This window comes from Toxotes jaculatrix, chromosome 22 (genome assembly GCF_017976425.1).
Source record: "Toxotes jaculatrix isolate fToxJac2 chromosome 22, fToxJac2.pri, whole genome shotgun sequence".
Taxonomy (NCBI): domain Eukaryota; kingdom Metazoa; phylum Chordata; class Actinopteri; family Toxotidae; genus Toxotes; species Toxotes jaculatrix.
The window spans coordinates 13,903,305-13,928,818 of record NC_054415.1 but is presented as its reverse complement, the minus strand read 5'-3'; the positions used below and the strand labels follow the sequence as shown (position 1 = coordinate 13,928,818).

At 43.3% G+C, this 25,514-nt stretch overlaps 2 protein-coding genes across 5 annotated transcripts in view; both read left to right on the top strand.

Annotated features, from left to right (window-relative positions):
- The window catches only part of nav3 (neuron navigator 3), a 169,447-nt gene extending 152,538 nt beyond the window's left edge, over positions 1-16,909 (top strand). For 2 of the 4 annotated variants that reach the window (XM_041029923.1, XM_041029926.1), the window contains 15 exons: positions 1,787-1,810; positions 2,321-2,487; positions 2,851-2,937; positions 3,711-3,864; positions 5,383-5,569; positions 7,302-7,399; positions 7,505-7,600; positions 8,000-8,168; positions 8,372-8,607; positions 9,255-9,409; positions 9,744-9,815; positions 10,452-10,648; positions 10,869-10,987; positions 11,209-11,412; positions 12,655-16,909. In XM_041029923.1, coding sequence (XP_040885857.1) covers positions 1,787-1,810; positions 2,321-2,487; positions 2,851-2,937; positions 3,711-3,864; positions 5,383-5,569; positions 7,302-7,399; positions 7,505-7,600; positions 8,000-8,168; positions 8,372-8,607; positions 9,255-9,409; positions 9,744-9,815; positions 10,452-10,648; positions 10,869-10,987; positions 11,209-11,412; positions 12,655-12,774 — 2,085 coding nt within the window. In that variant the 3' untranslated portion in view covers positions 12,775-16,909. The remainder of the gene's footprint in view (positions 1-1,786; positions 1,811-2,320; positions 2,488-2,850; positions 2,938-3,710; positions 3,865-5,382; positions 5,570-7,301; positions 7,400-7,504; positions 7,601-7,999; positions 8,169-8,371; positions 8,608-9,254; positions 9,410-9,743; positions 9,816-10,451; positions 10,649-10,868; positions 10,988-11,208; positions 11,413-12,654) is intronic. The other 2 variants (XM_041029925.1, XM_041029924.1) reach the window with 1 other exon arrangement.
- Positions 16,910-17,655: 746 nt separating this feature from the next.
- LOC121176496 (zinc finger protein 2-like) lies at positions 17,656-23,562 on the top strand. Its single transcript, XM_041030563.1, has 8 exons — positions 17,656-17,844; positions 18,588-19,739; positions 20,557-20,759; positions 20,895-20,987; positions 21,171-21,266; positions 21,410-21,520; positions 21,730-21,853; positions 22,029-23,562. The coding sequence occupies exons 2-8, from the start codon at positions 19,697-19,699 to the stop codon at positions 23,510-23,512; spliced, it is 2,154 nt and encodes a 717-aa protein (XP_040886497.1). The 5' UTR covers positions 17,656-17,844; positions 18,588-19,696; the 3' UTR covers positions 23,513-23,562.
- Positions 23,563-25,514: the final 1,952 nt, after the last annotated feature.

Sequence of the window (25,514 nt, the reverse complement as noted above, 5' to 3'; positions counted from 1 at the left end):
CTGCCTCAACATCTTCTGTCCAAGTCATTTTGAGAAGGGCTCTTAATCCCTCAATTACTCAACTGGCCTTGGGGAAGTTTGGAGGTTTAAAACAGCAGGAGATACATTTTTTATTTCTAAGTCTAACACAAAGTTTACTTTCACTTGTGCCTCCTATTTGGAAAAGAGAAATTGTGTTTCTTTGGTTGCTCTGTTTGCTAAAGTGTCCTTCATATACTTGCACCTGCTTTGGGGCTGAAAGAGGACATTTGCTTAATGCATTACCCATCTCATATGTCCCATTCTACTGAGGAAAACTTCCACAAATACCAACAAATCGAGTCAAGAAAGTCTAAAAATCCACAACCATAAAGCCCTCTCTTCTCTGCCTTTCTCTCCGATGTTGCTGCTCTGTTTCGTCTTCACTCTGCAACAGCAGCTGACTGTCCCTGGCTGAGAGCTTATTTGCTGCAGCCCCCTGAGTCAAGCAGATGACATATTAGAAGTTCTATCCCAGCCAAAGAACACAGAGCCAGAGCCAGTGTTCAGCTTCTGCTGCAATACAAAACTCCTGTCCTTGAAATGAAATGCATGCAAACAGCCCAAAAGTTCACCACAGAGTGTGACACCTTAGCCCGCCATGTTAAGTGAGACCTCCAAAAAAAATTCCAGTCAGGCTCATGAATACAAATCAATCCCTTATTTAAGCAGCAATTAATAATTCATTTGCATAAATTCTGCCTCGGTGCACACGCGGGTGGAGACGAATCCTTAGCTGAGCTGAGGGGTCGTGTGATGTGAGAGAAGAGTGAGCAGAAAAGCAGCAGATCACTCCATCAGGGCAGCAGGAGGAGGACAGTGTAATGAATGAATAGATAGATTGCTTTCCAATAAGACACTGTGCCAACACGCATCTGACCAGCTGAAGTGTCCTTAAGCAGGACATGGACTCAGGGTTACTTCCCAGTAGCTGATCTGACCTCTGATTTCACTGTGGGAGGTGGGAAAAATTATATTATTACTGTTATTCAGCATACACTCATAACTGTAAATGTGTCAACAGCATGCAGCCTTCAATACATAAGATGTTTTTATTACCGTAATTATGACAAATGACCGTTGAAGGCTGCGGTCTTTTCCCAAAAAAGCACTGGGTGGTGTTATAAAATGTTTCATTTATTTACTTGAACTTATATCGACCAGGTGTACTGTATTTATGTATTTCTGTCTTGCATGATCTTGGTCTACATGCTTTGTACTGTAAATCCTTGCTTGGTGCCGTTCACAGCAGGTGGTATTATTATGAAATATGTCATCAGCATGGAAAAGAAAAGAAACTACTCTGAAAAATCGAGTGTTATGTTTGGGCAGTTTTCCTTCCATTTGGAGCCACTGGGATGTAAAATTGCGTACTGCATCATTTTTCTGATGTCTCCTAAGTTTAACAAGTCGTAATGTGTTTCCCTGTGATGTGAATAAGCATTTTGGAAAAACAGGAGGTGGTGCTTAACCGTAAGGTGTCAAAAATCTAGACACAAACAGGGCTGTGAATATCTCTTTCAGATAACTGGGAGATAACAAATATGATTAGGATGCACTGAATGTAATCATAACAGCTCTCATCATCATTATCATCATCCTTGCAACTGCAATAACTGTATTTCCTCAGAACAAAGTCGTACAAGTGCTCAGGAGAACATTTGCCGCAATTAGCTTTAATCAGCAGAGTTTGCTGTAGATGGGTGAAGAGAAGCAGGAGTGTGTGTTTTTTGTGTGGCTTAACGCTGGATGTGTTCTGCGTCTTCAGGTGGCTGATTCCATCCCCGCTCAGGTCAGTGGTTTCCAGAGTGTCTTCTGTATGTTTGCAGTGGTTATTCCCCATCTACCCTTCCTTCCTTCCTTCGCTCACCCTATTTGTTCCTCCTCCTTCTTCCCCTCTCAGAGCAAGCTCTTCTTTCCCTTTTCTGGAATCGGTCGGCATGGAAACAGCCACCCTCCCCTTTCCCCCTTGTACCTCATCGATCGCCCTCCCCCTTTCTTCCCCCCTTGTTCATCTTGATTGCCTGTTCAGCCCTAATTTCTAGGGTCATTAAAAAGCCTGATCTCCCTGTCTCCATTTCTCATTTCCATCTCTACTTACGGCCTTGCTTTTTGACTTCCTCTCTGCCTAAACCAGACAGTGGCCATTGCTTGGAAACCGCACGGAGTGACTTCCTGATCTGGCAGGATGTGATGTCACCAGAACTTAACTCTCAGTAACTGACACCATGTGACTGAGGCGATTGGAGGGTGGCAGCATTGACGTGTTTGTCTCTGCGTGTTTGTCTTTTCTGTGTTGCAGTTGCGCAGCTCCTTCAAGCAGGCATTCAGCAAGAAGAAAACCAAATCCCAGTCGGCTCATGATGAGATGGAAGAGATGACCGACTCGCTGCCGTCCTCACCCAAACTGCAGCATGACAACAGGCAGGGCAGCATTGCCACGCTGCGTTCTTCGCCCTCCACCACAGAGTGAGTTTTCACATGCACAGCCTTCCACAAATGAATAAATAAATAAAAATATAAATATAAACACCTGCATCCACTCTCATGCAGATGCATGTACTTATATGCAGTAATTATGTCAATTCTGACCTCCTGAAGATGTTAATACATCTACTTGTATCATACATTGACGCACAGAAAATACATGCACTGCACGCTGTTGGCTGTTCTGTTCCTTTTTCTTCTCTAAGTCTAAAATCCTTTTCACTGTTATTTTTTTTTGTTTTGTTTTCACAAATGTCTTTAAATCCTCTCCTCACTTTTTAAAAAAAATCTTTCCTCTGACCTTTGTGTTCATACTTTCCCTTAACGTCTCTCCACCTGCTGTAGCAAGTGCATTTGCGATAGCAAGTCCTCCCCTATTTGGACGCCAAAGAAAAAGCAAAACGGTCATGTGGTCTACAAGCACAGATCTCGGTAACAGGCACTGTGTGGCATGCTCCCAGGGAGTGTGGGTGTGGGGTGTGTTGGTGTGACTTACTTTTGCATCGTAATGCTGTAGAAACCTCGGCATGTTAGCGCTGATGCATTTCCCTGGCACACAAACTGAACACTTGAAAGTGTACGATTCTCAGTTAAGTGTTAAATTAAGGGCTCTGGGTCACTGCAAAAGAACCAACATGTGGCCATTTCGCCAACCAGCAATAAGCATGCAAGTACTGTGCACATCTGCTGTGCTGTGTGGTAGCTGGTGAGATCATTTCAGTGTTGAGACATCTGGGGCAGAGCATGCAGAAGTTTATGAACTTCAGATGACACCGTAAACCCCACGAGTGTGACAGATTTCTGTTGGGTTTTTGACTTAGCAAAACAGCAAAGCATCTCTTTTTTACTGTTTTTTTTTTTTTTTTAGAAAAATGTTAATCCCAGTCATAGACTGTGCATTAATAACAATCAATCAAAAAGAAGAAAAATCTGTATGTTCCTTGGTTACAAGAAAATCCTCGGCTAAAAAAAAATGATGGAGCATTGTAAATGGGAAGGATTCGCTGTCCCAAATGCCACACTTCCCCGTTCACCTCCGTGTTTTACCTGTCCGTGCAGTTTCCACTGCTGACTCCAGCCTCCCTCTGAACTTCAAACTTCAGCTTTCTTATTTCCTTTAAGTGTGTGCTTTTTCTCTCCAGACTGTATGTCTATAACCCTCGAGGTGACCCCGTCCTCCTCCCTGTGTGTAATCCCGGTTGCAGGCTGTGCGAATGCACCGAAGCCGAGGCGGAAATCATCCTCCAGCTGAAGAATGAGTTGAGAGAGAAGGAGCTCAAGTTGACAGACATCCGCCTGGAGGCGCTCAGCTCGGCCCATCACCTGGACCAGATCCGAGAGGCCATGAACCGCATGCAGGTGAGGTTACACCGACCTGTGGAGGTTTATTTATGCTCGACACAGGTTGAAAGCAGCATGCATAACTGGCCATTTACCAGGCCTACATTTTAAATTCAAATTGGCTTTTGTCTGTCTTGCCATCAGTCATAGAGAACAGGTATGAAAACCTGTCTTTTGACATATCCATCAGGAAATCAGGAATTTTCTCCAAAGGCTCAGATAGAGGCATCTCATGGAGACAGAAATACTTGTGCATGTGCTGCAGTTTCTTCCCCTGTGAAGGCTCAGACAGGCAAAACTTCAGTCTGTCCAATTTATTTGGGCTAAAGTGGTGTGTTTCTCCCCCGAGCCACCGTAGCATGACAGCTACCAGTTAGGAAGCTAACAATGCATTCAGTGAGTTAGTGAATGGCTGACAGGGCACCAGCAGGGGCACCGGGAGGGCTGAAAGCAAACTAGCTGATGTAACTCACACACAAAGACAGAGCCTCATGTGCCATATCAATAGTATACACCCAACACTCGCGCAGGTTAGCTATTAAATTTTAGGTCCCTGATACTGTTAGTGTGTAACTCCAGCAGAGCTTAACAGAAAGACTGGAAACAGGAGAGAACAATTGCCTGGCTCTGTCAGAGGAAGGTAACAAAATCCACAACAGCAGCACCTCTAAAGCTCTGTGATTAACACATTATATCTTGTTAGTTTAATCATACAAAAACCTGAAGTTTAAAAGACAGTTCATCTGTCATTTAATCCACTGAAGCCTGTTTTCAGATGACACTCGGGTGGATTTGATCTACTCATCAGAGGCTTGTTCAAGTAACAACTAGCAGCCAGTGTTCACCTGTTATAAATAAGGCTGTGATCATTTAAGACATTTGGGGAAAATAGAATACTGTAGCTTGCTGACTAGGGTACCAGCAATCAAGAAGCACACTGATCCAGCTGTATCAGCTCCGAAACAGGCAATTAACAACAGTCTCTGTTTTAATTACACTGTCAAATTGAGCACACTTCATAAAGGTGGAGTAGAATTACAGAATAAAAAATATCAAATGAGGCTTTCTTGCTGCAAATAAATGTATTTGGTTTATTTATTACAGTCCTATTGATTTAGAGCAATAAAAGCCGCCCGTCATTTCAAAGTGTAATCTTCAGAGATGCTGTGTCATTTCATAGTCTTAAAAGAAGCATGTGTTCAGAGAATATCACCATGAAAGTCTCAGTTAAGTGGATCTTTGTGGATGTGGATTGCCTCGTCTGGAGAAGCCTATAGTCTACGCTCAGATCTGGGGATCATGTAAGACTCCTTATCTGAGACTTAACCTTCAGTACAAAGAGAGCCTTGAAGATCAAAAAGCCGCTTACAGCCCATAATTCCAATAATACTGATTCAGGATAACAACAGTGGCCAGTCTGAATGCAGGGAAATGACTGTTTGTTGTGTGAGCAGCCTATTACTCAGCGTTATCTGAGTCTCTGAATGCAATGTCTGTTAGATTTCATCTAATTTCATTTTTTTCCTCAATGATCAGAATGAGATTGAGACGCTGAAAGCAGAGAATGATCGGCTGAAGTCCAGCGGCAACGCCACGCCAACAGCCACGCCCGTCAAGACCGCGCGGCCGCCCTCCGAGACCTCCAGCACCTCCTCGTCCTCCTCGCGTCAGTCCTTGGGGCTGTCGCTCAATAACCTCAACATCACTGACACCATCATGTCAGGTCAGTTCAGTGTCAGCGCTGGTGTCTGCAGCGCGTCGGTCTGACGTGTCCGTGTGGATCAGTGTTCGCAGTCCGTCTGCTGTTTGCTCTGAGAAGTGAGAGCAGTAAGTGCAGGAGAGGTGGAAGTGAGTGAAAGTCTTAACAAACCAAAAATGAGACACAGTGCCTCGACTGGCCAGTCATGACTAAGTATTTAACAAAGCTGTTTAATTACCCCCTGGAAATATTTTTTTAGGTTTTAGAAGGAAAAGTTGTTTCTTTTTTCTGTCAAAAAGGTAAATTCAGACATAGGGAATTAAACCTCCATCCATGGCATTGTAAGCGCTTTGCTCTTTTGTTTAGTTAAGCCGTAGGACACAGTTTATGGTCTGCAGCATCTCTCAGGGCAGAAGTTTTTTTTTTTTTTTTCTGTAGCATCAAGTTGGATTAGCTCTCTCCATACTTGCCTCAGTGAATGTGAGAGAATTGCATTTACAGAGGAGTGATCTGGAGGAGCTGCGTGAAATGATGAAATAGCTCCCCTCTCTCTTTAACACAGCAGGAGCCTGTTGCACGCACACATGAAGATGTCCAAAGTCTCTCCAGGCCTGCTCCATTTGAGAAGTGGAAGAGTTTTGTCTCTCTCGCTTGTCCTATAATTAACTTAGAAGGCGCAGCTCTCTCTGAGGACTCGGACCCTCGTTAATGGATGGAGGGATGAGCCGAGAGCGGTGACGCGTGGGAAGACGAGTAGGCCAGCGGGCCGTTATCACCCCAACACAGAGCCCTCAGCTGAGGGAAGCCGGCCGAATACAAAGTACCCACTCCCCTCTCCAAAATGCAGCCTGTGAAAAAGAGAATGAGATTTATGGTTTGAGTCGTCAGTGGTGTGATTGTTGTCAAAGGTTAAAGGTGGATGAAAACAAGCACGTTAGTAAGTTTGAAAAGTAGAAACACGGCTGCATACAGAATGAAGTGTACTTTATCAGCTGCAGTTTTTTATTGCTTGTTATTTTGTAGTAGCCCATAATAATAAAAGCGGCTATAACTAAAACAATGAATCTTTAGTTACAGATGTCAGATCACTCATTGATGGTGTGCCTCAACCAGAAAGGCTGTTTACACCGCTGAATATAAAACCCATGTGATATTTTTATCTGTTTCTGTTGAAAATCTAATGGACTAATTCTGGTTGCCTTCTTATGCCCACTCAACACTCGGGTTTCCCAAAACTGTGATATTTGTGGACTGACAGACAGTGAAATATTTGTGTTGCTGTTGCTGTTCGGCACAAATATAGAATGTGTGTGGAGTCTGGTTAAAATACCTGGTTTCCTCTGATGTAAGTCAGTGTTACTGTCTTCTGCTTCTTGACAAATGTCGTCAGCTTGATGAAAATCTTCTGTTACTAACTGAACTTTCAACTCTTCAACAAATACCCTCCTACTAAAGGATTTTCCATTTCGACTCCTTTGTCTGTCCTGATACTCTGATGCGTTTCTCACAGTTGATCTTACATTATCATTCAGCGCACTCGCTAGGAATCGCTCTGTGTGAGAACATTGATTAAATGTAGTTGTAATAAAAGTAATTATCACATGAAAGAAACCCATTAGCTATCTTCTACTTCTGTCTGTTTGTCCATTTCCAGCTTTAATTTTCCGGGAGGCAGAATGAGAGTTTGTTTATAATGAATCAAGGCTACGACAGATTAAAGTTGGCTGTCTTTCCTAACAGAAACTTCTGTTTTCAGATATTCTGCTAGATGACGGCTACGAGGGCAATCTCCGCAAAGAAGGCCGGAGTGTGCGAATAGTGGTTACCATCAGCAGTGGGCCGAATACCACCAAGGTTAGAGGATTATTTCATGTGATTTTCTCTTCTCCTCCTCCTCCAGCTAAAACCTCTGGAATCGTATCTGACTCCTGTGTTTTTATTCATTTGACAATTCCACAGGGTATACAAAGCCACGAGTACCTGATCGGATCTATAGGTGTGAGTGGAAAAACCAAATGGGACGTCCTGGATGGGGTCATCCGACGCCTCTTCAAGGTAAACAGTGTAGGACTTTGCTCTTTGGTGCACGTCAGTTGTTTAGGCACATAGTAGGTTTTCACTGCAGACATTTTGGCACAGGTCTTCCTAAGAGCTTTAATGATGACTGTTCCATTTAGTTGCATTAATGTCAGTGAGCCAGCATGCACAACAGCAGAGCTCTGACACAAGCTCACTTAAGTTTAATGCAGCCATTGTTAATGTTTTGAATTACACCTGTGTTTGGCAAGTCAAAATGTCTGCCATGAGAAGAATGCAACTCTTTTGGAGATGAAATACTCCGATTTCACATAACCTTTTGTACTATCATCAACTGAATCTCCGTGTAAGATTCACACAGCGAGATCCACAGGTAATATGACTGTCTGTCTCTGTTTATTACCTCCCTCCCTGCAGGAGTATGTGTTTCGGGTGGACCCTCTAACCAGCCTGGGCCTCAGCTCAGACAGCATTGTCTGCTACAGGATGGGCGAGGTGGTTCGCGCCCACGCCTCCGAAGTGCCTGAGCTGCTGCCGTGCGGCTACCTGGTGGGCGACAACAATGTCATCAAGGTCAACCTCAAAGGTATGGCAGCAAGGAAGCAAGGAGTTTCTGTTCCAGCATTACAGCAGATGCTGAAGTCAGGTTTAGGTTCTCACGAAGAGTGTTCAGTTGTGGAGAAATATGTGATTGTTACCTTGATTACTGTGTTGTTTATTTGGACTGGTTTTCACTCTTTTCCTCCTCCTATCCTTCTCTTTCCTTCCTTCCTTCCTTCCACTTCCCAGGAGTGAAGGAGAACAGTATAGACAGCCTGGTGTTTGACACACTCATCCCGAAGCCCATCATCCAGCGGTACCTCAACCTGTTGATGGAGCACCGTCGTATCATCCTCTCAGGACCCAGCGGCACCGGCAAATCCTTCCTGGCTGCCAAGCTGGCCGAGTACATCATTTCCCAGATGGGGCAGGAGGTCACTGAGCACAATGTGGCCAGCTTCAACGTGGACCAGAACTCCAGCAAGGTAGAAAGAACAGAGAGGCTTGATGTTGTTGTCTCAGTGCACTGCAATTTAAATTCAAATGAAAAGTGAAGGGAAATCTGGTTCTTCATTCATTTTCTACCAAACAGGGTTTGTATATCACAGCTGGTACAAAATTACATCTGTAGAAAAAAATCCTCTGTGTTTTGATTCTGAAGGACTGACTTTACAACCTTTTTCTCTGATGTATTTGATTATTCTTGGGCGTAGGGAAAATACACTAGCATTTGATTGATGGACCTCGGAATGTGACATTCATCAGCAGTAGGTGTTTTGGATAATGTTAACAGCAGTCAGAAACATAGTTTTTATAGTGTAAGTTTGTCCAAGGGGAAAAAAGTAGTAGGAGCAGGAGTTGGGCACATACAGATTTGCAAGCAGTAAATGTCAGATATTATCTGTTATTAAACTCAGGTGAATTTTCTACTAAAGTGTGATTTACAGTAAATGTCAGTCCATTCTTTCTTTCTTTTTTTTTGGCTTGCATATAAATAACTAGAGCTTCTCATCAATAAAGAAGTAGTAGGGGCCATAATCATATTGTTCCCTGTAAACTTATTTATCAGGCCAAAATGTTGCATGCAAATCAGTGTGTGCACATTAAAAACTGTTAACGCTTCCTTCCCCAGGATCTGCGTCAGTACCTGTCCAACCTGGCAGAACAGTGTAACTCTGAGGAGACGGACACGGAGCTCCCCACGGTGGTCATCCTGGACAACCTCCATCATATCGGCTCCCTCAGTGACATATTCAACGGTTTCCTCAACTGCAAGTATCACAAATGGTGAGTGCAGAACTCTTCCTCGCCTCCTAACCAGGCTGACTCGTAGTGTTTAGTTACTGTTGTCGGTCACAGCTCTAGTCAAGTCGAGCCCAGTCAGTTTTGTTTATACAGCCCAAAGTCATAATCACAAATTTGCCTCAAACTGTTTTCCACTGTTTATTCTTATTATTGATGAGTAGCACCGCTGTGAGCAAGCAGGCAGTGATTTAGTGGAAGCCATCCCTGGTGTCTATATTTAATGACCCAGCAGCAACATAATGCAGCCGTTATTTAGTGGAGCACCCAGACTGTGACTGTGAGTAATTATCTGTGTTGTTGTCTTTATCTCCTTTAGCCCGTATGTTATTGGGACCATGAACCAGGGAGTTTCTTCCTCTCCTAACCTTGAGCTACACCACAACTTCAGGTTTGTGACGATGCTTTTACTGCAACCTTGACTTACACAGGAATATCTTTGAATTCAGTTTATTGTGGTATTGGTGTTTTATATGGTGGTTAAAATACTCATTGTATTGTGATATTTTATATATGTGTAAGATGTACAAATGTTATTGATTCCAGAAAACAGTGTAGTTTAGTTTTATCTGCTTTTCATCATCTCACCTGTCAGATACTGGGTTTTATTTCACTTCTCTATCAGCATGCTATTTCTCCCAGTTTGTAAACTAAAGGCATTCATCCACAGGGAGTTGTGTAATTACGTCTCTTGGATAATTAGACTTGTTAAATGAAAATGAATAGACTATAGTTCATGTTCTCAGTGTTGGATTGTTTCTGCTTGGCGTGTTTGACTAGCTGATGACTTGGCAAACATGAAATCATTAGGGAAAGCTTATCGTGAGCCAAACATTAATTTAGTGTGAATCTATTATAGTAAAGTACAATACGCCCAAAACCTTTCATACTGATGATAGACATACCTGAGGCAGCACAAGTCAAACCATCTGTACTATGCTGCTTTGATGAGAAATCTGTTGTAATGATTTATTAGCCCCACTGCTTTTATTTTATTTTACACCGTTGATGATCCGCCCTGTCGTAGGTGGGTGCTGTGCACCAACCACACCGAGCCGATCAAAGGGTTCCTGGGTCGTTTCCTGCGGCGGAAGCTGATAGAGACGGAGATCGATAAGAACATGCGCAGCAATGACCTGATTAAGATCATCGACTGGATCCCTAAGACCTGGCAGCATCTCAACGGCTTCCTGGAGGCACACAGCTCCTCCGATGTCACCATAGGTCAGTTCACACACACACACACACACCAGTGCTTTGTACTGTTTGACCCATACAAAACCCTGTGTGGTGCCTTATTTTAACTACTGTCTTTGTACAGAACACACTAATATTCTTTGAATATTGGTGATCACAGCTCATTTAAGTTGTTGAATACTGCTCCTATCAACTTGTGTGTCATAAGTCTGCTCTGTGTCTTCTGGATCTCTTTTTGTCCCTTCAGGTCCCCGTCTCTTCCTGTCCTGTCCCATGGATGTGGAAGGCTCTCGGGTTTGGTTCACTGACCTGTGGAACTACTCTCTGGTGCCCTACCTGCTGGAAGCCGTCAGGGAAGGACTTCAGGTACATCCTATAATACTCCAAATTAACTTTCTGGATTATTAGGCAGAGTATCTATAAGAAGTACAAGATAAGTTTTAAAAGGATTTTCTGCATGCTGCAACATTTCTCTTGTAATAAAATCAAAGTATAAGACACAGTATTAATTTTAAAAAAAAAAGCCTTATTAATTTTCTGCATTTTCTTCAACCATACCTGCTTTACCTTTTTGAACACTCGTACAGCTGTATGGCAAAAGGGCAGCATGGGAGGATCCGTCCAAGTGGGTGAACGACACGTATCCGTGGAACGCCGCTTCGCTGCAGCAGGACGGCCAGTCGCTGCTCCAGCTGAGGCCGGAAGATGTGGGATACGACGGCTACAGCTCGTCCAAAGAGGGAGCCTCATCCAAGCAAGTGTCTCAGAGTGACACTGAGGGAGACCCACTGGTGAGGAAGACAGAAAACACCATCATTAACACTGCTAGGCACTAATCTGTAAATTTATTTACAGCGTTTAAGACAAAAAGACTCAACCAAAACAGCACCGCCAAGCAACTGAAGTATAGACTCCTAGGCACAATCCTACCACACACACAAACACACACACAGAGGCTGAAGGGAAATGGGTGGAGAGAGAGAGAGAGAGAGAGAGAGAGAGAGAGAGAGAGAGAGAGAGAGAATTAATTTCCATTTGGTGGGTTATTACAGCCCAAGAGGAATTAAAGGGTAGTCATCCAAATACGACTGGCTTGATTTAGCAAGTGAATGTATGTGTGTCTGTGTGCTTGCATGTGTCCAGTTTGAGCACAGGTGTGCCCAGACTCATTTTAGGAGCTCTTGAAGCAATGCACCAGATGCATTAGCACTTCTGCATTATTTAGACCATTAGCTCTGTTACAGGGATGAGAGGTTCTGCTGTTTTATTGTGGTGATTTACCACAAGGTTTTTTAAAGTGCTTTTATCACCAAAAAAAAAAATGGAAAAAGGAAAAAGACAGAGTAAGTGATTCATTACATCATTGTGTGTTTTTAGTAGCTGTAGTGAGTACAGTGCCATCTTACAGATAGCTCTTCCTCATACTTGGAAAGCTGAGCTTTACTTCCTCACAAGAAAAGGGAAAATGCAGCAAAGAGTGCTAACATCACAGTCAGTGTTTGTTGGCACTGTCAGAAAAGTGATAATTCTGCTTTAGGTTGTAGTAGGTGGTGGTGTTTTACTGGAGTGCATTACACTGAAAGGTGTTTCTCATATTTTGCCCCCATTTATGTACTGTAAATCAGTGAGTGTAAGGCTGGAGCCAGCAGGCGGTTAGTTTAGGTGAGCTCTCCTGGAAACAGGGAAACATCCCGCTCACTAATCAACATGAGATAAATCCCTTTAGTTTAATCTGCATAAAACCAGAGCGGAAAAATTGCAATTTGCTGTTGGTGCTGAAGTATTTCTTGGCTGGAAGAAGGAACTTCCTAGAGTCACCCGTGGTTGCCTGGCAGGTGCTTGCAGAAGTAAACAAAGTCGCTGTCCTATTCATCGTCTTCTGAACCCTCAGACTCATATTGGTTTAGACCAGCGGAAACCAGTAACACTGCTCTATGTCCGTGCATGTGTCTGAAGCTCTCGTGCTTTGTGTGCCTTCAGTTTTCCACCCACAGTATCTGTTGTCAAGAAGTTTGTTGTGTTGTGTTTGGCAGATGAATATGCTGCTACGGTTGCAGGAGGCAGCTAACTACTCCAGCACACAGAGCTGCGACAGCGACAGCACCAGTCACCATGACGACCAGCTGGACTCCTCGTTGGAGTCGGCCCTATGAGAGCGAGAGCTGCGCTGGGAGACACACCGGATCCGTGGACCCCTCGAAAACCTAGGAACATTTGAACCCCCATCACTACCGGGCACCACCCCTATAGTGCACAGATGTATGATATATGAAAAGTTTTATTATCCAAAATGGTATACCCACCATTTGAGAGCAAACTCCTATTTTTACATAATGATGGTGCAATAGTAAATCAAATTATTCTATGTTTTAAAGAGCAGTCGCCTGCTTGATCAAAACGAGAAACAATCACACAGGTTGGATCATTTCTGTTCTGCTCACATCAAATGTGTGAGCAAATTTTTAATGGATGTATGACATTTTAAGAATACAACTTTTCATATATGTGTAGGCGGGAAGCATCTGATGAGGAAACTTAGCTATGTGAGTAAATCACAGTCTGTGCTCAGCCACAGTTTGTACTCCATCAGTTTAACTTTGGGTGTCGATCTCCAGAGTGTCAGAAAGAAAGAAAGCCAAGAGCGTGACGTGACAAAACTGGATTTTTGTTTTTTTAAAACCCAGTTATATCTTCAGATGTTTACAATGGGGGGGCATGTTAAGTTGTTTATGTCTTTCCTTGTTTACAGAGGTGCTTCTCACAGACACGCACACACACACACACAAATACATACATACGAATGCACTTACACACAGGCAGCAGGAGGAGACTTTCCTTTAATCAGAGGCTTTAATTGGTTCAAGCCCCTCCTTTGACCAACAATCCAGCCTGCCAAAGTGTCCTTGAGCAAGGCACTATCTCTACCACCTCTGGGGTACCTGATGTCCAACCCTACATACTGAGGGAGGCCAGTAGGAAAACAGCAGTTTTAAGGCGATATAATGCCCTCTGGTGGCTATATTGGAGATTCTGATCTCCTCGAAAACAGTGGCCATGAACCGCTGATTGTTGATCTTCACATACAAATTGGGTTCATCACAGATGCATCAGACTGATTTTGTGTTTCAATAATGTTACTTAAAGTCAAAAACCAGCTGTTTGTTGTGGATAGCTGAACCGGCCCCTCACAAGTTACTGTTTTGGATTAGGGTTTAGGGCTAAAGGACACGGTTTAGTCTAGTTGTTTACGGCTATATCACCTTTTTTGTGTCTTTGCTTTTTCTAAACGTAAATTGTGTGGGCGGGCACTTCTGCAGAGCCAAGATGGCACCAGGAGTGGTTGATGTGAGACTTTTGCAAAGCCTCTACAGCCCAGCTAGGATCACAAGACTAACATTACTGACACACTCGCACGTGCACACACCCATCCTGCCCTCAGCTCAGTCGTCAGTTGAGCCTCGTGGTGCTGGTCTCCTGCCCTGAACCTCGTCAGTGTCAGGCACTGCCAAGCCGCTCCTCGCTGCCCTGCATGCCAACAAGCACAACGAAAGCGCATTGTCTGTGTGTCATCCAGCCACATTGCTACTGTGAAGAAAAAATGGACAAGTGCCAATGTTTCCTTTTGATTTACTGCCAAATGTGCACACACACACACACGCACACACACACACGCACACATACACATACATACATGCACACGGACTTCCCATCACAACGCAGAGCTGACCATGGTTGTAAACTTAAATTAAGTTGTTTTTGGCTTTCCTCACTCTGAAGCATGTTGTCACTTGTTAGCTTTAAACGCACCATGAGAGTAGCGGGCGGTCTTTGGATCAGCTGATCGCTAAACCCCCCCCCCCCCCCCAAACAATGACTGTCCAATCATGCCTGTCCAGCTTTGGATTTCTGTTCTAAGCAGAGATACTCAGCATTTAAAAAGCTGTAGGGTGCTGTCTTTTTTTTTTTTCCAAATGGACGTCATGGCTCGTGTTTCATTGTCTCACTGTTATGTCAAACAGTAAATGCAGTTTGAACATGGCCTAAGACGTTAACGTTAGCAGCTCTTTTACTGAATTCAGGAAAGTTTACACTCCAGCTAATATTACCTGAGAGAAGGCTGGCCAAACACATTGGTTTATCCTCATCAAAGCCTCATCTCTCGTATTAAAAGTGAAAAGTGAAAACCTGAAACTTTTTTTCAGCATCATGTTTGTAGCCTTACAAGATCATCCTTTAAAACAATTCAGCTGGAAACTAGTGAACTAGCTGAATTTTCAGAATTTCAAACAACGTGCTATCGTCACTGCAGAGGTGCAGAAATGCAAAGCTTGACAGGCATAGCAACAGTAACTAAGGAGGTGGGGCTTAACAAATGGTCAGTTGTGAATAGCTGAACTCCTGTGTCAGTCTGCTGGCTGTAACATTCAGAAAGTATCAGGAAAGCAGTAAACTGACTTCACTCCAGCATACATGAATCAGAGCCGTGACACTGATCGATCAGTAATATTGAACCGATTGATGCAAGCTGACAGTGACTTGCTTGGAACTTTGTGGCACTCATTTGATAAGTCGTGTTCAGCGTCTGCAGCCATCTGGGATCCATCAAGTACCAAAAAAAAAAAAGAATCAAAAATATTTTCAGATGCAAGTTAAACAGATCAGCCCAGGAGCTGAACAAGGGAACAATGACATTGGTGCTTTCTCACTGCCTTAAATGTGCAAAAGTGTGGGAGGCGTTTTGTTCTCCCATTGGCTATAGTGAGAAAAAGTTGGATGATGATGATCGGCTTCCTGCTGCGTCAAAGATGCTGCTTGTGGTCGGAAACACAGCCTCTTTTGTTTGTTGTCGCTTCCTCTTCCTTCAAACCGCCCTTTCTTGTTTCTGACAGTTGAAGTATTAAAGAGTTGATGCTGTATTTGAACTTAAAACTGACCAATATTGTAAAAAAAAAACGTTTAAAAAAAAAAAAAAGGGTGGGGTATTTTTTAGTTGTCGTTTTGCGCCCAGTTGAGCTGGGCTCACTTGAGCAGACAGGAGCACAACCAAACCGTTTTGGGTTTTCTAGCCTGATGAGCATGTTTTGAAGCTTTTTAAAGAGGATGCATTGAGAAGAGACCTTTACCTTTATGTATGCGTGTATTGGACGGAAGCCATTTTGAATTTTGATTGTCCTCTCTTAGTTTAACGAGTGGGTTGGTTTTGCACACTTTGAGGTCGGGGTGGGTTGTAAATACTTAAGTCTTGCACAGTGAATCAAAGATGCATTCTGCCCTGTTGATGTTACAATATGCTTAACCCGCTGAGTAAATTATTGTACTATGAAAACAGAGAAGAAAAAAAAAGAAAAAGAAATGCAAAAACTCAACACGCTGTCAGAAACAGGTGTATGTCTTGTGGTGATTGGATGTTTTGCCTATGCAGGAGGCATACGGTGTACAGTAAGAAACGGTTTTTATCTCACCAAAATCACAGACTGAGAACAGAAAGAAGGCACTTTTCCAGTATCCCCGCCATCCTGCCACAGTATTCTCTGGATTCTCTCTGTCTTTAGGAATGCCTGTTGTTCCTTAGAAGCACTTCCTCTCTGGACATTTTAACCCAAGCATACCGCCACGTTAGGCTTGCTAGCTGTCCGAGGCACTGAAGCTGACCTGACACCGTACTGTACACATTTACCAACAACCAACAGGTGCTACTGGTCAGTCAAAGTCTATCAGAGACCAACAAGTCACATTGTCACAACCTCAGGACAATCCTATCCTCTACAATCCTACCTGTGTTCAGCTTCACATGTGTCTCTGCAGCCAAGTCTCCAGCCTTGTGTCTGCAAGGGTGTATAGTTGCATGCTAAGGGAGTAGTTACCATGGTAACAGGTTGCTCCTTAACTTGACATACACCCATGTATCAAACCTGAGCTTAGATATCCCACATTTAACCCTCTCAGCTTCTCTACACTCCTGTTGTAGGCCATTAGTTCCCAAGCTAGCAGAACTCTGACACCGTTAACAGTGTACACCATAGTGCTGATGATCAACTGGTAATTTTTCCCACTTACACTTTGCAGTTACATCTCAGTTGAAAACCATAGCATTTACTCTGGTTTGAGAGAAAGTTTTCTTCTTTTTTTTTGGGTGAAACATTTGTCCTTAAATGTTTTATATTTTGTACATTTGTATGTAACATATCATGTAAATAGACAGAGACAGTGATTTAACTCATCTGGAGGATTTTGTAGTCTTTGTAAAGCCCTAATAAATGGTATTTGGTGTCACACGAGCAAACAACATGCCGAGTTTTTGTCTTTTGTGTCCATTTGAGGTGCTTGTGCAGTCTGTTTTGCAACAAACAGGCAACAAAGGTGAGTAGAGTAGCCAAAAACTGTTCTTAAGTATAAGTAAAGACATCAAAATAACAACAATCTGAGCCAGACTATATAAATATCTACTGAAAAAACACGAGTACTTCATGAGTAAAAATATGTTCTTATTTATCAACATTACAGTGTCCCTGTGCTTTAAGATAATCCCAAAAACAATTTATTACACCTGACAAAACAAGCCTTATAGACCTGGAGTGTATTGTAGAAACATATTTATAGAAACAAGATTAAATTTCAGGTGCAAATATTTATTTTATTTACTCGCATTTCAGGTGCATTAGTGGTAACACTAAATTGCATCAGATTAAAATAGGGTGACATTGTCGTGTAGACAGATCGGGAGTCACATGCTGCAAGAGCCCGGAGGGTAACAAGCTTTTAGTGATGTTTTTCTGACATCTAGTGTTTAAATACAAAGCAGTCAATGAAAGGTGATAGACCATGTACTCTCAGATAACGCAAGACTGGACAGACTGAATATAATGTTTTTAATTTTAACAAACAATGAAAGACGAGTATTCTATAGAAAAGCAGTAAAAATAAAATTGTAGTATTTATATATTGACTTCAACAAGTAACTTTTAAGTTAGCGTCGGATGGTTTTATTGTGAAGGAGCGCTTGACGTGTGGTGTGTCTTCTTCCGGGAAGCACGTAGCTGCAGCAGGAAGTTTGGGACCAGGAGCGAATCCAGCGATGGAGTCAGAGGCAGACCTTAAAACGCTTAAATCCAGAGGCGTTTCGTCTTTACCGAAACACTCCTACTGGTTTGACTTTTGGCTGTTCGTGCTCTTTGACATCGTGTTATTCGTTGTCATGTATTTCATCGTCCCGTAAAAAAAAGGTGAGTATGTCTTAGTGGTGACGTTTCTTAGCTAGCAGAGGGCGGCTACGGAAGTTTCTAAACTAATAAAAGAGTCGTGTTAACGCAGTGAGAAGTGAGAAGTAATTTAGCAAACGCTCTTAATTTGACGCTGTTTAATGTATCTTTAATAGAGTAAATTTCTCAAAGCCCAGACGCTTATATCTCTTAATTACACAGGATAACTGAATGGGTTTCCCTGTTGAACCACTGTTTATACAGCAGAGGTCATCACAGAGTTAATGTTGTAGGTAGATTGTAGGTGTTTGTTAATACCACAGGCTTTACAGACTGTACAGCCCGTTTGGACGAACGGGATTTAATGCCCCTGCAGTTTGTCATGTTAAACCATTCAATATACTGGATGTATTTCCTTTTTTGACACTGACAACTTGTTGCAAATGTGACAACAGACTCTACAAATGGATTCAAACTATGCTCAGATGCAACTGAATTCTTTTTCCTCACTCATCTGTGCAAGACTGCGCGAGTTTTGTCAGGTTGAATAGTGTCTGAGAGTGAACAGCAGTTTTTATGCTTTGCTACCAATTCTGGATTAATCTGACTGTTCTTTAGCCCACACAAGCCCCACAATATTTTGAGACACTTTGCTCTTATACATTACTTGAATCAGATTGCAGTATTTTTCTCTATGTTGAATGTCAGCTGTACCTTTGTACATGGGGTTTAATGTTTGTCTTATATGTGATTATTTTTGTTAAAAGTTTGTCTCCTGGACTCTGGAGCCTGAAGACATGGAGTGCTGGTCCTGTCCTGCTGTAAGGAGTGCTAACCAAGCTTTGACTGAATTTAACACTGTGCTATTTGATATAAAATCTCAAGTTTCCACGGCTTGGACTACAGAACTGCTTTGATACCAGAGATTTGAATCACAGAACTCCTTCCCAATGTGACCTGTTGCCAGTTGCTGTAGACTGTCATTCCTCCTGTGTGGATTTATACTGTGACCATGGGGAAGAAAAAAAAATCCTACATTTGTATTACTGAAATGTGGCAATGGCACCATCAGGACTAAAAAAATGTACCTGTAATATCACTGAAATGCCATTATAAGTATTATCACCCAGTAGAACAGACCTGTTATATGTTACTCTAACAGAATTATTGATAACATGAAGTAATTGTATCACAGTGTTACAGTTTTGTGTCTCCAAATTGTGTAATCAGCAGCCAGGTCCCGGAAAGAAAAGAGAAATCTCAAATCTGAAAATGTGTGTTTTGTCATAATAAGCCATCTGATATTTTACTTATGCACCTTAAAGAACTGTGTTGTTATGGGGTGTGATTCCAGCACACTAAAATCGTTTTGCACATGGAAAATACTGCAAATAAAGTGTTTTACACACCCGCTAAATGACCACCATTTAATTTAATTCACAGCTCAAATTCACTGTTCAAATTTCTGTTATATAAAACCTAAGTACAATGCTACTCTTAGATTTATTGTGTATAATTTGTGCCTTTTTTGCCTTAGGAAGTTACCACTGTTGTTAAATGTGTCATCTCCTGAAGTGAGTTTATAATTTGGTAGTTAATAGCTAAAAATTGAGGTAACAATCATTAATAAACTGTTCATCTGACTTTTTTATAATTCATTTTCAATCTTTGCAATGTGCACATAATCACCCTGTGCTATTTATGGCAAGTACTTCTGTAATGCTACGATTCGTTTTCGCTGTACTTGTACTATATGCACATGACTAATACTTTTATTCTGAAAATAAATTACACGTGTTTCCGCTTTGTAAGGAGCTAGCAACAAATGTGTTGTTACCTTGTGGTAGATTGGTGAAAGTGACTTCATATTGTCTTAATGATGGAAACGGCTGACGGTTCCTCTCAGGTGGAAAACACAGGTGTTCTGGACTGTATACAAAGATTTTGTAGCTGCTAACAGCGAACTAGCTTACTCTCGTGCTGTCGTTAGCTCGTAGCCCCGGCTAACAGCAGTGATTGTAGCTAACTTAGCCAATGTAAACACAGCAAAACGTGAAATGAAGCAAACACGGACTGTATTTAAACGTTGTTCTTGAGTAAATTAAATGTTCTTTGCCGGAGTTATACTGTTTGTTTATGCTACATTCTCCACTGTTTGGATAAGTGGCTAGCTAAGCTAAATGAGCTCCTTCATTAAAGGAGTTTTGGAGCCAAGCAGAGTTTTTATGTCTTTGTTCTTATGATGTGAATTTCTTATTTATGTCTCTTGGCATGTGTCGTGTCTTACTACGTATAGTTAGACATGGTGGCAGCAAAGTGGACAATAACTCGTTAAATACAGGAGGCTAGAATAGAGCAGAAAACGTGAGGAGGCTAAACACAAACATTGCATCAAAGGGAACTGTTTTAGATCCTCACGACAGATAGTGAGCTTTGTCAGATGCATCTGTTGTAGCAAAACATCTTACTTACAACTTACTGAATGATGAATGAATTACCTGCTTTTTGCTGTCATTGCCTTTATATTCAAGTCAGGTTACTTAACCCTAAATAGTCAGACCACACTTATCTACTGGTAAATGTATGTATTGGAAAGTGTGCACATATTTTAGTTAGGCTCTGCTTTTCTGGAGCAAAGAAAAAGTAAGAGATAATATCGGTACATCACAAGAAAACACTCATCACTTCACAAAGGCATCTCCTGACCCTGTCGTCCCCATGTCTGCGTTTTTACAGATGTATTCCTGCCATTGTCATCACTGAGGCTGTTGATCCCTCCTCTGCGGCTGCTTTCTGCAGCGATGTGGCAGGTGGCTCAGCGGAGAGACGTCCTTGATTATGAAAAGCTGGATGAGTTTGTGTCCTTGGTGACGGCCACAGTTCCAGACCTGCTCAGTCCAAAGCAACGAGGCAAACTGCTTCTCCAGCTGAGATCGAAAGTGAGTCCTGGGGGTTTCAGATGAGAGCAAGTTACAAAAATATTAATAATCACATAATACTGTCATACTTAACAGATACAGTTCATTTCTTGCTTAAGGGACACATTTGTTCTCTTTCTGCATTCTTCTCTTTAGACTATTCTTGAGTTGTGCAGAAATGAGGAAACAGCCAATGTTTTGTATATACAGCCTCATCTAGAACGAATCCGCCCACCAGGATACACAGGGGTAAGTGGGATCAGTGTGTTCACAGTGGCCTTGTTACAGTTTCCAAAGAACAGGTGACAACATGTCAGTGCTATATGCCATTACCACTTATACATCACAGTGGGCTGTCCCTCGTAATCATCGGTCAGATGGAGCATTGATAGGCTTATATTGTTTGGAAATTAACAAGGACGTGTGTTTCAGAGTGGAGATGCAGAGGTGGATGCAGAGGAGGCTATTTTCGTGGAGCTCATCCAAACACTCCTGAAAGACCCAGCGGAGAGGGAGCATTTTTACCAGGCAAGACGGCCTCACATGTAGCTCAGCTGAAATGCTAAAGGGATTTTTATTTTTTGCTGTGCACTTCACTGTTTTCTGTAACTATGCCCCCACTTCCCCCAGCAGATGGATTTATGAGTAACGCTTACTTTTCTCCTTCCCAGGAGGTTTTTCCAACAGAATATGGTCTCAGCTACGACACAGACATGCAGCTCCTTGTGTGGGAGTTTCTTTCCAAACTGGAGAAACTCCTGCCTGTACCAGACCTCGGTCAGGTAGGAAATGACATGACAGCTGATTGCTGCAGGATACATGCACTGAATTATAATTCTAATAAATACTATGAATGACAGTAGTTAGACCATGATGTAGTGTTGTGAGTGGATGAGTGGATGTCTTTAAATCCCACTTGTGAAGCAAGCTGCATTTAGTTTAAAGTTAACTTGTGATTCTTGCTGACAAGCTTGCTTTTGTCCTTAAACAGACAGTTTCGTGGCTGACCTCTGCCCCCTCCGTGCTGAAGGACTGCGTGCAGGCGCTTTCCAACCCTGACGACCTGAGGTCTCTGCTGCAGCACCACAAATGCCTTGAACACCTTGGCACACAAGGTAAAGCTGTTAAAGAGTGAAAGCTGCAGAACCAACAGCATGTGAGCAAACAAAAGAAGATCCACAATTTTACTATGACTGTGACCAGCAGTGCTTCCACTGTAGCACCTATAAAATGTACCTAACACGATTTGAGAGAAACATAAAACTGCTGTATCATCTGTGTTTTGCCTAGGTACCACTGTGGAAATGTCCACCCAGGTCTTTGCCTGCTCCGAATGTCCATTCTTCCACATGCAGGAGTCCTACTTGCTGCAGCACATTGAGCACAGTCACCCAGAGCACTACAGCAAATTCCAGAAGGCTGTGGAGACAACTGAGGCCCCCATGAAGAAGGTCCAGCGCCCCGAGTTCCCGAAGCCTTTCCCCATCCACGACAGGCCTGACCCTCACATGTGCCAGGAATGTGGCAAAACCTTCACGCGTGCCTCAGATGTGACTCGTCACCAGCGGACCCACACAGGTGAGCGCCCGTACACCTGCGAGGAATGTAAGAAGGGCTTCAGGAACTCTTGGGATCTGACCAGGCACCAGCGCATTCACACTGGAGAACGACCCTTTCTCTGTTCCCAGTGTGGCAAACGCTTCACGCAGATGGGTTTGCTCAAACTGCATTTCGAACGAACCGCCTGCGGCCAGACATGCAACCCTCCCCTAGACTTAACGACGGAGGTTGTAGTAGCAGAGGAGACATCAGAGAAAGGCGGTGCTCGGTACAAATGCCAGAAATGTGGCGAGAGCTTCAGTAGCATCCTGGAGCGGCTGAGGCACAGGCAGGGGCACGTGGTGAGGCGTCAGTACAAATGCTCCCTGTGTGAGAAGATCTACAGCCGAGCGTCAGATTTAAAGAGACACCAGATGAAACACACCGGTGAGCGGCCATTTGCCTGTGAGTGTGGGAAAAGCTTCACCCATGTGTGGCTTCTGAATAAGCACCAGCAGATCCACACCAGGGAGCGTCCATACCCCTGCACAGAATGCGGGAGGAGCTTCACACAAGTCCAGATACTTAACAGGCACCTGCTGACTCACAACGGCCAGCGGCCTTTCCAGTGCTCCTACTGTGAGAAGAGCTTCACCCAGCTGGCCAGTCTCACACGCCACGAGAGAATCCACACAGGTGAGAGGCCATACGCCTGCAGCACCTGTGAGAAGACGTTCCTCACACATGGAGAGCTGGGCAGACACCAGCGCAGCCACAGCAACTTCAGGCCGTTCAGCTGCTCACAGTGCCCCAAGAGCTTTAAAACCAAGCGTGCTCAGAGTGAGCACCTGAATACACACACAGGCGAGCGGCCGTTTGCATGCGCACGTTGTGGGAAGAGGTTTGCCAAGTCAACCTCGCTCGTCCGGCATAACCTGACTCACACAGGGGAGCGACCACACCGCTGCTCTCAGTGTGGAAAGACCTTCCTCACCTCTGGTGAACTGCTCCTCCACAAACGGATCCACACAGGAGAAAGGCCTTACCCCTGCTCCTACTGTGAGAGGAGGTTCAGGTGCTCCTCCGACCTGAACATGCACATCCGAACACACACCGGGGAGAAGCCACACGGCTGTCTGTTCTGTAAGAAGAGCTTCTCTACGTCTACGAGGCTGAAGAGACACATGCGCACACACATGGAGAAGGGCATAGCTGTGGAATCATTTAATCTTTGAGCTGTCGGGAGCTGATGACATATTTATTTTTACACGACGATCGTTGTCATTCAAAATAAAAGCTGTCTTTATTCAGTTGAATAGCTTCAGCATTTTTCTGTTTTCTTTTTTATTTAGGTGATGTTATATGAAAATGATGGATAGACTTACATGAAAGTCTGTCCATCCAACAAGGTGCTGAAGGTGTTTCTCAACCTTTTTGGCTTGTGACCCTTTGAAATGAAGTGATGTCAGTTATTTTGGCCCATTGTCACTGGTTGCATATGTCTGTGGGTTATGAAACTAAGTCAACCAAAAAATGATAATCTGGGTCATTTTTAGCTGCTGAAAATATCAAATTATCCTGTTATTCACTGTTAAAAGTTAGAGATGCATCTGAAGAAATGCCGCTTTGTGTGCTTTGCTGTCCTGTTAATCATGTAGGAATCCCTCTGCATATTGTGGAGCTGTGTGGTTCAGGAAAAAAATATATGAACAAGATAAAGGAACAGAGGAAAAGCACAATACAAGTAAGCAGAAACAAAAGCAGGAGAAGGTGGGAAAACAAAAGGGAAGAGGAGGACAGACAAATTCGGCGTGGTACTACTGATCAGGACTGCTCCAAAAACCAAGGTGAGAGCTCCTTACATTTCTTGTTTAATGTAATTGTTAATAACTCATACGTTGATTCAGTCATTCATCTGTGTAATGATGGAGATAGCTAATATACAGCCTCCGCTGTACATTATACCATGGTCTGCTGGGGAACGGGCAGCACAGACAGAGACAGGAAGAGACTGAACAAGCTGGTCAGGAGGGCCAGCTCTGTCTTAGGCTGCCTGCTTGACACTGTGGAGGAGGTGGGTGAGAGGATGTTAGCCAAGCTGGCATCCATTATGGACAACACCTCTCACCCCCTGCACCAGACTGTGGAAGCGATGAGCAGCTCCCTAAGCGGCAGACTTAGACATCCACAATGTAGGAAGGAACTGTCCTTCATTCCCTCTGCTGTCAGACTGTTCAACTCAACTGTTTAGCTGTACTCTGGTCTGGTCTAACATTTCATTTGTCCACATTGGACTGTGCATACGTGTGTGTGTGTGTGTGTGTGTGAATATATACATACATATATATAAATTCCCTGCTGTGGGATAAATAAAGTGCTATCTTATCTTATCTTATGTACATATTCTGTTGGGCAGGTTCACTTTCTGTGTCTGTGGCTTGTTGGCCCTTCTTGTCACCTGTTTAATGTCTTCTAATGAGCTTTTATTTGTTTAGAGCTCTTTATTATGTGTGTAAAAGTCCAAATAAACTCTGTTGTGTTTCCTCTTTTGATATTTCTTAACTGTTTTGCAGAAACATTTCCCAATGAGGACGTTTGACTGGATTTGACAGTTTTACTCTGCATGAACTGAAACAATAAGACGTCTCATGAACCTTAAACACTAATAAAAGTGAAATCAATGTGATGGGAAGGCCACAGGTGACACACACCTTTGAAAGAAATTCACTGTGGCCTGTTATTATTATTTCAAACACCCATTCAGGCGTTATTGCTGCTTTATGAGGGCAGTCACCGAAGGTCCCTCCTACCACTCAAACTATTAGTCCCGTCCAATCAGAGTCCAGTTTGAGCCGCGCCAAAACTCAGTCGCACCTGTTGCCCATGCGCTGATCAAACCCATGTGACCGGACAGGAGAGGGCTCAGCCAATAGCATGGCAGGATTTTATGTCAGGTGCGGCCTATAAAGCGTGGAATACGGGACATCTCTGTAACGTTGTTTTGTCCAGGCTCTTTTTCTGGTAAGTGGACCGAACTGAGCTCGTCACCTGTAGACAGAGGAAGCCTGTGTGTTCATGTTTAACGGGTTATTTGTCATTGTACTTTCTGGCGAACAGTGAAAGCTGTGGCTGAGAGCAGAGAGACGATTCAGGCGTAGTGGAGCTGGAACTTCGGCGTGGACCAGAGACAGGCGGTTCACCTGTCCGGAGCCATTCAGAGGGGAAAATGGCCGACCC